The 16095-nt window shown below is 45.6% G+C and overlaps 1 protein-coding gene across 6 annotated transcripts in view; it reads right to left on the bottom strand.

The window, feature by feature from the left end:
- The window catches only part of LOC144943734 (FERM domain-containing protein 4A-like), a 240914-nt gene that overhangs the window by 80384 nt on the left and 144435 nt on the right, over positions 1–16095 (bottom strand). For 5 of the 6 annotated variants that reach the window (XM_078871519.1, XM_078871518.1, XM_078871516.1 and 2 more), the window contains exons 6-7: positions 9792–9848; positions 4032–4054 (exon numbers count right to left, since the gene is read on the bottom strand). In XM_078871519.1, the coding sequence (XP_078727645.1) occupies positions 4032–4054; positions 9792–9848 (80 nt within the window). The remainder of the gene's footprint in view (positions 1–4031; positions 4055–9791; positions 9849–16095) is intronic. The other variant, XM_078871521.1, reaches the window with a different exon arrangement.

Raw genomic sequence — 16095 nt, 5'->3', positions numbered from 1 at the left:
CCCTGTGCCCGCAGTCACTACAGGCAAGGAAATTGAAACGCCGACGCCAGAAAAACACCACGGGGTGCAATGATGCGGCAATCAACATCCATTCTTTATCTCATGATACGCGCATCGAATTGCAAAATTATGGGGGATTTTTTTTCCTCCGTTCAAATATGTTGTACATTCTGCGATGAGTTGGTGCGACCCTTCCAGCTACTCAGTTGCCACTGCATTCACTACAATGTAAAAACGAAATTCGAATTCCTGAATCAAACCGTGCAGCTGAATTGTGACACTCAATTGAAGCTTGGGGAAGGGGAAGCATGATACCCATCTAAAAAACAAACCCATGAAATAACTACATATACATACAATACATATAAGTAGATTTGAATAAGTACACCTAAATAAATTAAATATCAAGTGCCTAGTATTAATAGCTCGTAAACTGAACCAAATTAACTAAACAACATCGCACAAAGGTCACAGAGGTAATGACTATACAATTATTAAACAGTCAGTGGTACTTTGAGCACATTTAAAAAGCAAGACCTCTTGTAAATGACAGCGACTACATGCTGAAGTGACGTCAGAACCGGTTCTTCTATGATAGGGTAGAAGGGCCTTTAACCAAGCTTCACCGAGCTGACAATCAAGCAGGCATCCAGCCAATGGTTTTTTTTTGTAATCCGTGCCATCTCTTGAAAGAGCCAAGAACATCTTCGTTTAACCGTGGGCCGTAATAGCTTTATTCTGCTTCGCCATGGCATTTTATGTGAAACCCGTGTTTATGCCACGGCATCGGATTTCATGGGAGAGGCGTTGTGATGCAGAAGAGAGCCCCCTATCCCCTCCCTCCCCCCCAAAAGAAAAAAATTCATGAGACTTTGAAATCCAACTGTATTGTTGGCGGCCCGTACGTTAATGCAATCCTAGCCTGAGCTCAATGCGAATGAGCACGTGCTAACGCTTGAACTGACAATTATACAACTTGGGAGTCCACAAAGTCTAATGGTGATTTATGGAATCCACAACTGCCCCTTGTGGATTATGCCACCCCAATGCGCCGTTGACACATTGACCCAGAGGGTTGCAAAGTGTTCCCCTTATCTCCGCGCCATCCCTTCACCCATCAAACCCCACCGCTCTCTACTGACCAGCTGCCCTCTCCCCTCCCCTCGACTCGCTTGTCATTCACACCGAGCAAAAAAATATATACAATGGCCATCATTTGTCCAGGAAAAGCCTCACGCAAGACCACCTTTTTTTCAGGAGCATCCTGGATTCGAGACGTTTGGCCAACTTTTATGTATCATTGTTTGAATTCACGTGGGAGGAAGCCAGAGTACTGTACAGTACTTGCAAAAAGCCCACAACACATTTGAGGGTGAACCACTCAAAGCTCCACGCAGATTCAGCAATCCGTTGCTGGACAGTGATCACGTGGCCAAAGCTTACCACAAAACTGGCATCACCGGACAGGCTCGCGTTCAAGTATCGTGCCTGCTTCACTGTCGAAATGCGACGAGATTGGGCACATTTCATAACAATTTTTTATCGATATTGTACCTGCCGGGACTTTTGACTGCATCGTGAAATGTGTGTTTGTTTAAGTGCCCACGTTATTGGACGCGCGCCCCCCCCCCCCCCTACTTCTGTGTTGATGTCTCGCAATTACGACCAATGGGAGACGTCGGTCGCCCATAGGGGCAGTAGTGTAGCAGTGGTTGGCATGGCCCTGGTGCCCAAAGAAAATCGAACTGCGTGGGCTCCCAGCCTCCCCCTCTTCGTTGCCCGGCACCTAAGCCCCCTCCCGGCCCATGTGACCCGGTGCAGTTGCACCACCTGCACGCTCGCCAGCTATGCCACTGCCTGGAGGGACCCCGGTGAGGGCACAATAGTTCCCTTTTCTCAGCCGTGCTACCTGTTTAGCTCTGGGGGCCAATTCCACGAAAGGTCACGGCATTCAAAGGGGTTGAAATGTGCACCGTGACGTCAACTGCCTCTTCCACCAGGCTGGGGCGGGCAGGGGGGGGGCTGTAGCATGAAAACACCACAGCAGGAGATTCCGAAACCAGCCGAGTTTAACTTCAACTCGCCGAACCTCAACGGATGAACACATTCCGGGCAACGGTCGTCTCATTGTCCCAGTGCCGTCTAAAATAATGCGGCCAAAAAGTCTTGGATGTGCGGAGTCGGCGGAATAAAACACGGCCGTGTGCACGATACACGCAGCATATGCAAGGGCACAGTGGAGGCACCGATCCAATGGTCACAATTGTGCCTCTTTCCGACTACGAATCACCTTTCGTGCTTCTTATTACGCTTATTGCGTTCGACTGCATGCAAACACGGAGGGGTTCGTTCCAGATAACCTACCCGACTGCGTAGGTTGTGGAAAGCTGCGGCAGGGAGTTGGGAGGGAGAGTGCAGGGAGGGGAGGGGTGTTTGGGGGGTGCAGGACGGATGGGGCGCGCGGACAATAAGGAAAGAAGGCCACTGGGTTCGTGAGGACTACGGTTTGCAACCTTTGCTGGCTTTCCCAGACACATCCTTTTGTCGAGGTAGCTGTCCGGATCAGTCGAATACGTCTTCAAGGGCCATTCAAAGTCCAGATTTATGTCAGTCGCGTAACAGTGCATCGCTCGAGACGACGCATTCGCATGGAGTTCTCCCCTCTTTCTCGTTTTGTGAGATCTTATTCTTCCCGTGACGCGTCCACTCTTCTTGAATCACAGAGGTGGCAATCACAGTTGGGGAAACCCAAATCGGCTTTGGCCCGGCTAAGAATCGGATCGTTTCAGGTCCGGCACAAGCGCGCCACCACGAAATATGGGTCGTGTACACGCGGGTGTGCAGTTGCTTGACACACACATTTGCGTGGTTTGGCTACGTACGGCGCGAAAGAAATACGTACACGTGAGCTGCGGCACATCAGAATGACTATGACTCTGGTCACACTGCAGCCATGCAGTCAAAACATCTCTCTCTATACACAAAGCATAGCATGCGTGTGGTGTGCGTGTCACTCCTGCAGTGTTGTCGCGAATGGTCCCAGCCACACCTATGTGTGCTTAGATTTGGGATGGCTCAGACCATGGGGGATTGGGGAGCTCATTGTGAGACGACAACAACGAAAACCAGACACTGCAGGAAATGTTGATTGTGCCTCAGCAGGGAGACAAGGTAGGACCCCCCCCCCGCCCCAAGCTCACTCTACCACAGTCCAAGTAAATTCTCCCTCTGTTAGATAAACATTCCAAAACAAAATAAGGGAAGTCAAAGTCTTTCCCCAGCGGGATGAGAAGATCCGCGGTAAAAACAACGGTTGATGGCATCTCGGAGGATCAATCCGGCAGGTACATTTTCAAAATGAATGTGCGAGAAACAGAACGCTAAACAGTCCTGAGCAATCGGTAAAGGTGCAGCCCTGCAATATCTTGCTCAAGCCACTGTTGGTCGAACAGCCTCCACTAGTGGTAGGCCGAGAGAGCCCCCTCTGTAAATGGTACTTGGCCTACTTTTCCGTACTTGCCAAATGTCTTGGAGGCGGTGGCAGTTCCCACACTTCACCCCACCGTACGCGGCATGCCAAACGACGTACTCTTCTCGCGTATGAAGAGTTGAAGAAAAGGTTTGTTACGTGTACAGTGACATAAAACAATATCTGCGATCAGCACGGCCAGTTACGTAAGGTGCAAAAGAAGTTCAACGTCCGTACATGGACATACATATCTGAGCTGTTCTATGAACACAGTGACCCCATCATGACAGACGCGCTTCCCCCACCTCCTTCACCAACCTGCATTGGCCAGCCGAGTGAGGGATGGTCAAACATCTATGGTCGACACATTGCGAGGGGAGGCTTCCATCCAGGCGGTGAACTGACATTATGATTGTTATTGCCGATGGCAACACGAAGTCATCTGTAACCCATCTATGTTGCGGCGGAGGAGCAAATATGAAATCCCAGACACAAAACTTGCACAGCACACAGAATGCGTAAAGATGGCAATGGCATTTTAAGCCAAAAAATAGAGCCTTACCTCGTATAATCTCCATTGGCCTCCTGCAGGAGGGGGGGAAAAAAACAGAGAAACATTTTAAATGTCACGCTTTTCAAATCGCGGTTTATTATTTTATTTTCTGTTATTTTGCTAAAAACAACACGACGTTGTTTTTGTTTCATTTCTTGCGGTTGGTTTTCAAAATCACATCATTCTCGTGAACGCGGCAAAGGGTTTATTTTTGTTATTCGCTTTCAGAAGCCTGCCATTTAAAAGCCGCATTCTCAGACACGAGCCTTGGTGGGAAATAAGCGTAGGTGGCCGCGTTTTGTTTTAAACGCGACGTAAACTCAGCGCAGTACCTTTTCAAACGACCGCAGTATATACGCGTGGGTCAGATGAAGTCCAGTAGGATTGTCGGGGCAGATATCAGTGTTCATAAACTCCTTCCCTCGACTGTTTAACCAGCACCCCCCTTCCCAATCCCGTGCCCAATGCCAAACGCCTCATTGCTATTTACGTTGTGTTATTATTTCAACTCCAGTTTTTTTTTTACGTGCAAAAAAACATTTATTTTAAGCAAAATCAAAACTATATTTTCCACACAACTGGTTGCAATACGGATAATTATACTCGGACTTTAATGACCAAATTGCCTATTGGATTGCAGCAGCATTGCGTTTCAACCATTATACCGCACTATACCGGGATATATTTGTTTTAGGGCGGGGTGGGGGGGGGTCCCTAAAAATCTGAGGATCCTGGCTGCAGCCCCTAAAGCCCCAGCGTTCATCTGGCCACGAGTATCCATTGCATGAAGAAAATCTCTTCGCTGCCCCAGGACCTAAGGAATCAATGTTCCACAGCAACCACGTTCGCGGTCATGTGACGACCACCCCTCCACCCAACTTGGTCCTGGGTATTCCGCGGAGAAAGGCGCCGTTTGTGGGAGGGAGGGAAGGGAAGGAAGGTGCGTGGGTTTGGAATGAACGCGCAGACGCAGCAAGTCCCTGCGGTTCAGCGGCGTGATGATGTCGAGCAATCGGTGCAGAACCAAGCAGTCGCGCACCTCAAATGGCCATCGCCTTAACCTTGCCGTGCCTACTTATTTCTTAAATCTCGGACGCTAAGCTTAGCCCCCCCCCCCCCCACCTGCTGCCTGTAATGTAAAGTGGCCAGCAACAGAGAGAAATAATTATAGTACAAAGAATAAAATAGAAGTTAAGTTGGTTATTGAATTAAGTGAGGTTATAAGGAGCTTGGGAATAGGGGAAGACGGGATGGAGTTCTCCAAAGCCAGTGACAGAGACCACGGACGAATGTACAGCAGACAAAAACTGGTGCGTTACGTGAACTGAGAAGGGGGTTATAGGAATTTGAAAATATAGGAAATGGAAGGGGGGGGGGGAGTTCCAAATTGAAGCAATGCTAAGAAAGCAGAGAGGAAGAAGATACAGTGGCTGAGCACAGTATGCTATTGATGAGTGAATTAGATCCCATTTGGCAGCATATCAAGGTAGAGAAATGAGAGTCATGGGTGCTCGTTTCAGCAATGCTGTTTGCGTGCCGTGGGCATGCACGCAAACGGGCTGACCCCATTTGTTCGTCAACCTTTCTCATCAAAGTGCACCACCTTGTTGTCGAGCTGATGTGTGCAGTGATTGTTATGCTGTGTGCATTTCCGCTGGTTGTCTGGATCAATGTGGACAAGTGGTTGTAAAAGCTGCCCGCAATGTACGGCACGCACACATTCTTCACACGAATACGCCTTACAAGTTGGTCGTTTTTTTCCCCCTCTACACTTAAAAAAAATGTACAATTAAAAACCCACAAGAATGGCCAACAGCCGAAGTGGACCGTGGCAGACGACGGTATACTGGGGGGCTCCTTTTTTGGATACATTTAAGCGAATAAAATTTTCATTCATTTTACAAATGTATTGATTTAATTTATATACATATTTCAAATTACCACATCCTGTGCAAGCAAAGGACAGGTTGGCGGAGCTCCAACGCAATTACAATTCGACTTTGCCACACCTGACAGACCAGAAAACAGTGCTCAATGTAAATCAACAGGACGGAAACTCAAAAAGTTACCTTCAAAAAGGTCCCCAATGGTAAAGGCAGCGCGTGCAAAAATATATTTTACCCCATTCATTCATTTTCAATTTCTCTTCCTTTTCTCGCGGCCTTATTTATTATTTCTTCCTTTCTTTATTTCTTTGAGCAGCTGAGAAAACTGGCTCTTGATGCTGGAGGGAGCTGTTTGTGGGATGTGCCTGACTTTTCACATCCCACTGGGGGAAACCTGAGACCAGGTTTTTGGTGAGAGAGGAGCTGAGATTGCGAGAGTAATTCTCGACAGCTGTACAGACCCCAGGGCCCCAAGGGTTATCGGGAGGAGAGTTTGTACATGCACTCTAACAAACAAAGGGGGCAAAAGTTATCTTTGAGTGATAGTACAGATATGTGTTTTCATACAACAACAAAAAAACTGTGAGCAAGCCCCCGCGACTGTGTGTACATTAAATACAACAAGTTTAAAAAAAAAAATGCTCTTATCACGTGTGCTTTATGTGACCAAACAGATTAAATGAACTCCAAAAGCACATGCCAAACCAGATTTTTCCGCATTGCCAAATTCAGGTGGGTGGCTCTGAGGGCAGCTTGCAGACAACATGATTAATCTACCCATCATAGACCAAGCAGACCACGATCCAGTTTTTAAAAATACCCTGGAGGATCTGGTTCTGCCCATCAAGCAGATGGGCGTGAAATGTGCTCGGGTCCTTAGGGCGGTATCATTTTCTCTCTCACAGCGATGCTTTTACTTTAGCAATGTATGGGTCGGCCACAATCCTCCTGCCCTACACAAAGCCCACATTTCCATGGCAACCAATGCACTGCATTCACTCTTCTACTTCGAGGGGGGACTTGGGAAGAGGACTACTTTGTTTAGAATCGCTCATAACAAGTGTTAGGATGGACCCGGGGATGGAAGTCGTGGGATCCATTTGGTGTTTTAAGTTTATCGAATATGTTAGGATTAAACATTGACTTACGGCTTGTTACTTTGACATTGTTAATCACAAATCCATTTTAGTGTTTGTTCCACCGGCTATCGTGCCGTTGCTCGGGGGAATGTTTATCCTTAAATCAATTGCAGAGGCGGCGGTGTGCGCATGTGTGGAAGCGCGCGCATGTGTCGGGGCTGTGTGCGCGCTTACACAAGAGCACCGGCTTCTGTTTGTGTGTGGTGTGAACACCCCGAGTGCTGTGTGCGAAGCAGTGAAATGACTCGACCCATCAGCGGAAGCACACGATGCACCTAACGGCGGTGAGTATTGTTGACACGATAACAATGCTGTATTCATCGCATGCCTTAACAAGATGCCAACGGTGGGCGTGATGGCGAACGACTGACTTATTTGTATCGGCAAGAGGTTCGAAAAGTTGAACGTCAGTGCATGCAGCAGAGTGACCTCATTGTATCCAAGACTGATTTCATCCTCCAAGGACAAAGTGGTAGTGACTCTCTCTTCTAAGCTTAGCCCCTCTGCAAGATATCCACAGTATCTATTAATGTGTTTTATTTTTTATTTCCGTTCCTGCACCGTGTGAAACCACATGGATGCGGCTTCAAGTCTCTTTTGGAAGGTTGACCTGTTTTGTCTACAATTGACAAACATTGCAGCTCAATGCAGACCTCAGCTAAACAGAGCTCAGAGTTCTCCAGTCGCTGATCACCTTACAGCTATCATCCACAAGCATGTTTAAAAATCAACAAGGCAGGAATACGGTCCTCAGATGTAAAAAAAAACATGGAGTTGTGTTCTGATAGGGGGCAACTGAGATCACGTGTATTTCAGTAATTGTGGGAAATAAAAATTGAAATTGGAGGCCCGAAGTAGTCTGTGAGGGCCCAATTTAAACTACACAAATGGGCCCATGGAGGCTGTTACATAATGAAGGGGCACAAAATGTGGCTGATTCCCTTCATCTGAACGTTTTGGGTTCCTTAGGCCTAGTTTTCTCACACCCATGAGTTATTTGGTCCATATCTCAAATTAAAACTGAACTACAGGCTATTTCAAAATCGTTAATGATAGTCGCCGTGCAATGTCAATATGGTTAGAGCAGGTTCTTATTGAAAGAGAGATCATGTGCATTGGAGGAGTTACTTATAGGTAGATAAATAAAATTACATTAAATGATTTATGCCAGCACTCTATTCTATTGTACTACCAGCATGCCCTTTGCACTTATTTTATATAAATAATAACTTAATAGAGCCAGTTATTAGTTACCGATTTCATGACTGACATACATAATGAAGGTGTCGTCCTCGGAGGGCAAGAGAGCTCAAAAATGTGCAAGTAAAATCAATGCTTGTTACTCTAGAAAACACAAAAAGCAGCCAAAGTAAGTTCACCGCTGGATGAAGGCCTTTTCTCAGCTGCCGCAAAACATTGTTTTGTCTAGCTGAGGGGTAAATAGAAAATATTTCTACATTACAGAAAAAATAGATTAGGCCCTGGAAACATTTCCTTCTGGAGGTTTTCAGGAATGCCAAATCCAAATTTGACATTGGAGGTATGAATCTGGAAACTTAAAACCAAAAAAATGTGATTTTACACTTCCAAAATTGGGGACAATGTATGGCTTACTTTCTATTGTTTGAACTTATACATAAAAACTTTATATCCGGAGCTTATGGAGATTTAGGGGAATATGTCACCAGATATTGAAATCAAAAAACCTAAATCTTAGATTTTTGGTCCATTAAAATTGGGGACTACATTAATGAACATATTTGTTTTTAAACCTAAACTTCTCAAGGGTTTGAAGGGCACTGAATCCAAACGTAATATCATAACTTTTAAACTAATTTATTTTGGTGCTTATTGAAAGCATGGGATACGAAAGCCAATAAACAAAGCAGGCAAAGTCGACTACTACTGGTACACAACACTGCACAGTATTGTACAAAAAACGATATGAACATCGGGAAATCAGAGTGAATAGAGCTGTGTAGAATCTTCAAAACCTCTTGAGCACGATATAAAAACTCATTGTACTGTTGGCCGTTTAAACGTCACACACATGATTACGTTTGCACTACGAAAGTGGATGTGCGAAATGGGAGCTGACGTTGGATAATGCATCCAATCTCAAAACATTGCATTTCATCCGCAACTCATGCACGACCATAAATATAACACTGCCAGGTTTATGGATAAACATCCGCAGACGGATGGCCGCGTAAACACAGCACACATACGCGGCGCGGGGAGAGAGAGACTTTGCGCTTAGGCAAGTACGAAGCTTTACGAACGTGCATGGGAAAGTTCGGCGAAGTTACGCACGAGCAAAACCACAAAGGTTGATATGGTTAGCGAGTGGTGGCAATCTACCAGAGAGACAGAGGTGGGGGGGGGCACGCACCGTGTGTGTGAGATTAGAAGGAGAAGAAAAGTAAGAGGAACGTGGAAAAGATAAAGCCGGGAGAACCGGAGAAAGACATGGGGGGTGGAGGTAATGCGACACGGGTAAAACAAACTAAAACACAGACAAGGAGCTCAGGAGAGCAACCAACAACAAGGCAGAGATTTCGCCAAACCAGCCCATCGTTGTTGTCACTGTGCAATAGCGACAATAACTTTCCGCCGCAAATGTTTGGCGCTTATGACAAACGCAGCAATGTTTTTCACGCGCGCGCGGCGATTGTGCGCGTGTGTGCGCGCGCGGGGTCCCGCACGCCCGTTGCGCTTGTGCCTTGTGATCATCTTCAGCTCACCTGTAGAATGTAAGCGGCAAGTTCAAAGGCAGTCTCGCTGTCCACCTCCAGCAGTCCCTGCGGAAAGGGAAATGTGAAAGTTTCCTTCAGTCTTCCTGTCCCGTGTACGAGCGTGCAGCAGCAGCAGCAAGCAGGCAAGCAAGCAAGCAGGCACACCAGTTGGGGTGTTTCACTTCGACAGAGTGAGGAGTGAGAGAGAGAGAAAGCGCAAAGCGGGGGGAAATCAAACCCCGCCTCGTTTCTTTCTCTCCCTCTGCTTTCCCTCCACCCCCCACACAACTGATCCTTCAAAAGGATGGCTTGAGACTCACTGGAATGTGCCACGACACTGCAGGGGGTGCACCAGCCTTCAGTGCAGTCGAAAGTTTAAATAGCCAAAATTTTAGCGAACACCTTTCAACAACTCAAGCGATCCGATGATTGTTGGTTGTCTCAACAATGTAGCTGCCAGCCTAAATAAGTTTGCATGCTTTTTTTTTAAACTTAAAAACAACTTTTAACAATACTCTTTGTTTTATGGGCTCACACATGGTACATCCCGGCCCTGCTCCTGACTTGCAGAATGAGCCACTGCATTCCTATGCATATAAGCCCAACATGCTAGCTCAGCTGTAGGCATATTCATTAATTGAAGCTGGAAATGCATCAAAGTTAAAATTCCATCTCTCTCCACTGGTTGCTGGCCGGGGCTCCATCATTTCCCTCAGTGCTATACTTGGCTGGCGTGCCGGTTAGTTGGCTAGCTTGTCTGACTGGCTGTCCATAAACACCCCTCCAAACAGGCTCTGTATTTACACCAACTTTGCGCAAACACCGATCAGAAACAATGGGCCACGAAATGGGGAAAAAAACACGGAAGGGCAATAATTGACACAGCTGAACCTTGCAGTCAACATATCCTTTAATTGTACGGGCTGTGAATGCCTGTATCCTCAGAATAAAAATCTTTTGACATTTTTCTAGTAATTTTCCCCCCTGAAAATCAAGGGTATTTATTCATTCTTTTGTTGAAATTATTGTGCACGTCTCTCCCTTGCAAACGAGATACGATCACTGGATTGTGTCTTTAAGCAAAGGGCTGGCTTGTCGTGTATTTATTAGCCCGTGGCATATGTAGCAAGTGTCTTTTTGTAAATATCTTCCAGATTAAATTGAGTTTCCGAGTGAGCTGTTAATTACCTCGCCTGGTATACAGGAGGTTGTGGGTTCGATCTCGACCCTGCACGTCTCTCTCCCCGTGGTCGTGGATTTTTCTCTGGGTCCTCTGTTTTTCCCTCCACATTTACAAACACGCGTTTAGAGTATTTGGCTGCTATACATTTTCACATGATAATCCACTTCGTTGAGCTATCATTTGTGGCCAGGTCGCTTCTGAAAAAAAAACTATATAGCTCAGGGGGCCTTATCCTGGTAAAATAAAAAATAGTGTTAGGTGTAGTGTGCTGTGCTATGAATCCGGCGAACCGAGTTCGATATCCGGCCACGAATGAAATTAGTGCAGCATTATATCTGCCGGGCCTACCATTTTCCTTCCTTTGCCAACCCGTAATGACCATTTCGATGTAAAGCTTTCGTGACTGCAGGGATTCATCTTCTTGGTTCTTTCGGTAAAGTCACATAGAAGGGAAATAATTAAATAATAAAAATAAACATAATAAAATACAATTCTCACGACGTTTCGGCCACAACGCAAGCAGCCGTCCTCAGGTGAAGAACAGGTCTGTCGGAAAGACATTCAGACGCTGTCTTTCCGACAGACCTGTTCTTCACATGAGGACGGCTGCTTGCGTTGTGGCCAAAACGTCATGAGAATTGTATTTTATTATGTAAAATTTTTATTATTTTATTATTTCCATTTTACGTGACTTTACCGAAAGAACCAAGAAGACCGTAATGACCAGTTTGGTTAAGTATGGTAAAAGAAAACCTTCATCGACAATGGTAGATTGAGAATGGCTGGGATCTATCAAAGTGCTCTATATTATTTGTGTGCTTGCACTGTGCACCTGTCACCCGCACAACGATAAAGTCATCTCCTTTAAAATTGCAGGCGTGAATACATTTAATTATGAACGGAGGATGAATTAGCGCGACAGGTTTTAGCCACATGGATATATATATAGCCATTTCATTGAGAGAACTATATTAATGGCAACAGCAACGAGACCAGGAATTTGACGAGATTCCGAGAGAAGGGAGAAATAGCTGAACCAAAAAATAAACCAGAAGATAAAACAAACCCGGTGGCCTTCCAGGCCCGACCCAGGTTGGCTCCCCTTGCATAATGAGCGGCAGACTTTCTCGATATCTGCCTTGATTTTGGTTAATTTGCATCTTGGACGTTCCCACTTAATGTCAAGAATCCTAAATATGCCTTAGCTTGGCATAGCTCTAAAGTAATACATAAACGTAATACAGTTATAAAAGTCAGTTTAACATGTAGGCTTTCGCGACCAATATTATTCATAATATAGGTTTTTGGGTCAGATCGCGTTATTTATAAATGTGTCGTAACCCTCCACCATCCGACACGGCCAAACAGTAAAAAATGTGTCACGTCTTTTCAAAGGACAAAATAATTCACTTATTTAGCCCACTGGTGTGTTGAAGAGAGAATCAACAGCAAATTTTAAAATTTGCTGTTGAATTATTTTGTCCTTTGAAAAACGTGACACATTTTTTACTGTTTGGCCATGTCGGGTAGTGGAGGGTTACGACACATTTATAAATAACGCGATCTGACCCAAAAACCTATATTATGGATGGTTATAAAAGTATTTTTTTCTCTCTTTGAAATTCTAAATTAAGATTATTATTATTATTATTTACGCATCCACATTCTAGCGTGTGCATCGTGTGTACTGTGCGATCCTGAGCAGAGTGCAAGATTATGAGCTGAACAATTCTCTACAGCAAACATGATTTTACGGATAGTTTTTGAAGCCGTCAGGAAGCGAATAAACTTAATTTATAATCGAGTGACCTGACCGATGAGATTTAAAGTCTCCGTTTAAAAGGGAAACCTGATTCATGAAAGCAAAGACGGTACATATGCCGTAAAAATTTGGAGAACAGACAGGACACAATGTCAAAATAACAAGTGATAATAAAAAAAAAATCCCTTTACGTTTGGCAGAGACATTCAACGTTTCAAAAACATGAACAATATAAAGCTTAAAACAGAAATGTAACTTTCAATAAGATCGATCCTAATTAATATTAGACGGGATGTATTGTTAAAAAACACTTACATTCGTATTGTCCATACAATGAGTCAGACTGTGCGAGCAATTCGATCACTATGTTTGGGAGATACACCTATGCTGATGTACGTATGTATGTTGAACTTCTTTCGCACCGTACGTAGCCAACCGCACTAATGGGAGGTGCGGCGCAAGGACAACAAACTAAACACAAAAAGCAGTTTTAAAGAAATGAGTTTTCGATCTAGATGATTTAAAAGTGTATCGCTCCAGTGCCTTCCTAACATCGGAAGGAAGAACGTTCCAGACGTCTGCGGAAGCGCATCTGAAAGGGCGCGGTGCATTGAAGCCACGCGATGCAGTGATACACCTAAGCATACACGCACCTAAACGTACAACTTATGAATGTGGTCTCTGGGGCAGTCGGCAGAGGTCGCAACCGGGTACCCGATACCCGTACCCTACCCGATACCCGGCTACCCGTACCCGGCCGGGTACGGGTAGCCGTTTGCGACCCTGGTGCGGCCGGGTACGGGTACGGGTAAGGAATCAAAACCCGTTTGCGACCTCTGGCAGTCGGTAACCATTCCCAGGCGTGGCTTGTGCCCAGTGTGGAAACGGCAACGGTTGGAGAGGCCTTCATCCAGAAGTGAATTGATAATGGCCGATGATAGAATTTTTTTCCCTACAATAAGGCAGCGTTGATGATGAATGTGGTGAGTGGTTCTTGTTGGAGTTGTGCTCGCAAGGGGGACCCACCGGCCAACTCGGGCTCGTTACATTTTTTTTTTCTATGGATGCAGCAGATCTTGAAGTTAGGAAGCCAATCCAAACATAATGTTTTTGTTGATACTGCATTGGCAGTGGTGCACCAGCACGTATACCTAACACTCGACGCATGTATCAAGAACACTGCCTTAAAAGGAAATAATGTGAAATAAGCGAAGTTTTGGTCAAAGAAGAAGGTGCCTTGCCTGACATGTTGCCTATTAAATATTTTTTTTTATTTCTCCCCTTTTAGAGTGATCAATATCCAGGTCTATAAACATGACCAACTACAGCAGAGTATTCGGCTGCGAAACATTATTGGACGTTTAGAGTAATCGGTTGCTATAGATTTCCACATGATGAGACACTTTTGATTTGAAGCTTTCGTGACTGCAGGAATCCATACTCTTTGGTTCTTTCTGCCTTGTGATCGAAACGTCACGATTTATTTTATTTTATACCTACGTGACTTTACCGAGAGAACCAAAGAGTATAAGACACTTTGTTGAGCTGTCATTTGTGGCCAGGTCACTTCTGAAAAAGAAGCTATTACGCTCAGTGGGCTTTACTTGGTAAAATAAAAAAAATGTCTTTAGTTTATAGTTCAGTAGAATGTCTGTGCAGGTGCAAAAATAACAACAACAAAAAAAACCGACCCAAAAGGGCATTTTAGGTAACGTTCCTCCCAAGTGGCAGCCTAAAGGTGCTAACTCAAACGGACAGACGAGCTTCTATGAGGCCACGAGGCGGGGGAGAGAGAGGTGGTGGGGGGCTCAAGTTTTTGCGCAGGCCTGGGGCCAGGCCCTGGGGCCCAGGCCCTGGGGCCAGGCCCTGGGGAAAGAGAAAAGCAGCTAAGAGTTCCTTTAAAGAACCCGTGCCTTGGAAATAAGTGATACCAGCCGCCAAGGTCTATTTGTGGAAGCACAACACAGAAACGGGGGGGGGGGATAAAATAAAAAAAAACTAACGCAACTGACGCCCGCTCTCTTTTGAAATGTTGGCACGTTTAGGGGTATTTTATGTCAGGCTAAAAATGTGGAAAGGACTGATGTATTATACGGAGGTTAAATAAGGGTGTGCTTTTTTTCTGCCCTGTGAGTGAAAAAAAGTCGATGTTTCAACTGCCTGGCATTGTTCGTGCTGTGTGATATCTCGACTGTAATATGGTGCGCATCATACGACCCAGCTGGTATGCCAACTATTCTTCCTATGATGCCCAGTGCTGATGTTGGCCATAGGACGACAAGCAATAATTTCAGGCTGAATCACTCTAGAGTAGGGTCAGACCAGGTTTAAATATGAATTGTTTGAAGTTGTTCATGATGTAGTAACCACAATGACACAACTTTCTCTACATATTGTTTATATACGTGCATAGATTCGCATTCATAATTAGTCTACGACCAACTCACCCAGAATGTGTCTGATCTCGTTAGATCCTGTAAGCGAATCAGGCTTGAACCTGGACAGTGCAAGGATGGGTGACCACCATGCACATAAGCCAGGTATAATCGTGGGAAATGTGGTCAGTCGAGGGCAGTGTAACAAATCCATTATTCTACTCTCCCCCTCCACCTCCACCAACCCACGCTGGACCTGCGTGGCGAAGTATGGTGAAATATCTCTCATAGCCCACAAGGAATTGGAGGGCCCTCATCCAGTAGTGGATTGACGCGATGGGCTGTGCGTGCGCCTACATAATTCCTGAACATAAAATCAAAAACAAAAGAATCTAACGTTGAGCAACAACAAAAAGACTCATACAGGTGGCCATGTGACTTGAGCATCTGCCTTGCGTTTTGTGAGCATGAGCGTTTTATTACCCCCCCCCACCGCCGATCCCTGCACCCCTCCCGCCACCCTGCCTCACACAGCCCCCCCCCTCCCGCCACCCCCTCATTGTTGGCGATCCCTGATTTGTGTGAAAGTGCCAGCGTCGCACGTCGCGTCGGCAGCAGATGTGGCTCATTAAAAGGGTGCCCAGTTTTTGTTGTTTCGCGCTAGCTGCTGCTGCTGCTGATGGTGGTGGTGGCTGCTGCGGTGCTTAGCGCTCATCCCCAACAAGGGAGGCTGGCTTAAGCAGCCAGAGACAGGGGCATTCAGACATCAATCCCGTTGATCCGTGGGGCTTTAACTGCCTCAGTTCGGGGTGAGGGGAGGGGGGGCTACCTAATCACTGCATACATACGTTTCGGGACAAAGTTTTAGATGGGGGTTTTTTTTTTGACAGGAGAAATACTTGAGAGTTCTACTTTTATTGATATCCGTTTCAAATTTCTCGGGAAAGTGCAGAGTACGGTAAAACAACCCCCGTGACTAAAAGGATTGGGGAG

Source organism: Lampetra fluviatilis, chromosome 32 (genome assembly GCF_964198595.1).
Source record: "Lampetra fluviatilis chromosome 32, kcLamFluv1.1, whole genome shotgun sequence".
Lineage (NCBI taxonomy): Eukaryota > Metazoa > Chordata > Hyperoartia > Petromyzontiformes > Petromyzontidae > Lampetra > Lampetra fluviatilis.
This window is presented reverse-complemented; position numbering and strand designations above follow the sequence as displayed.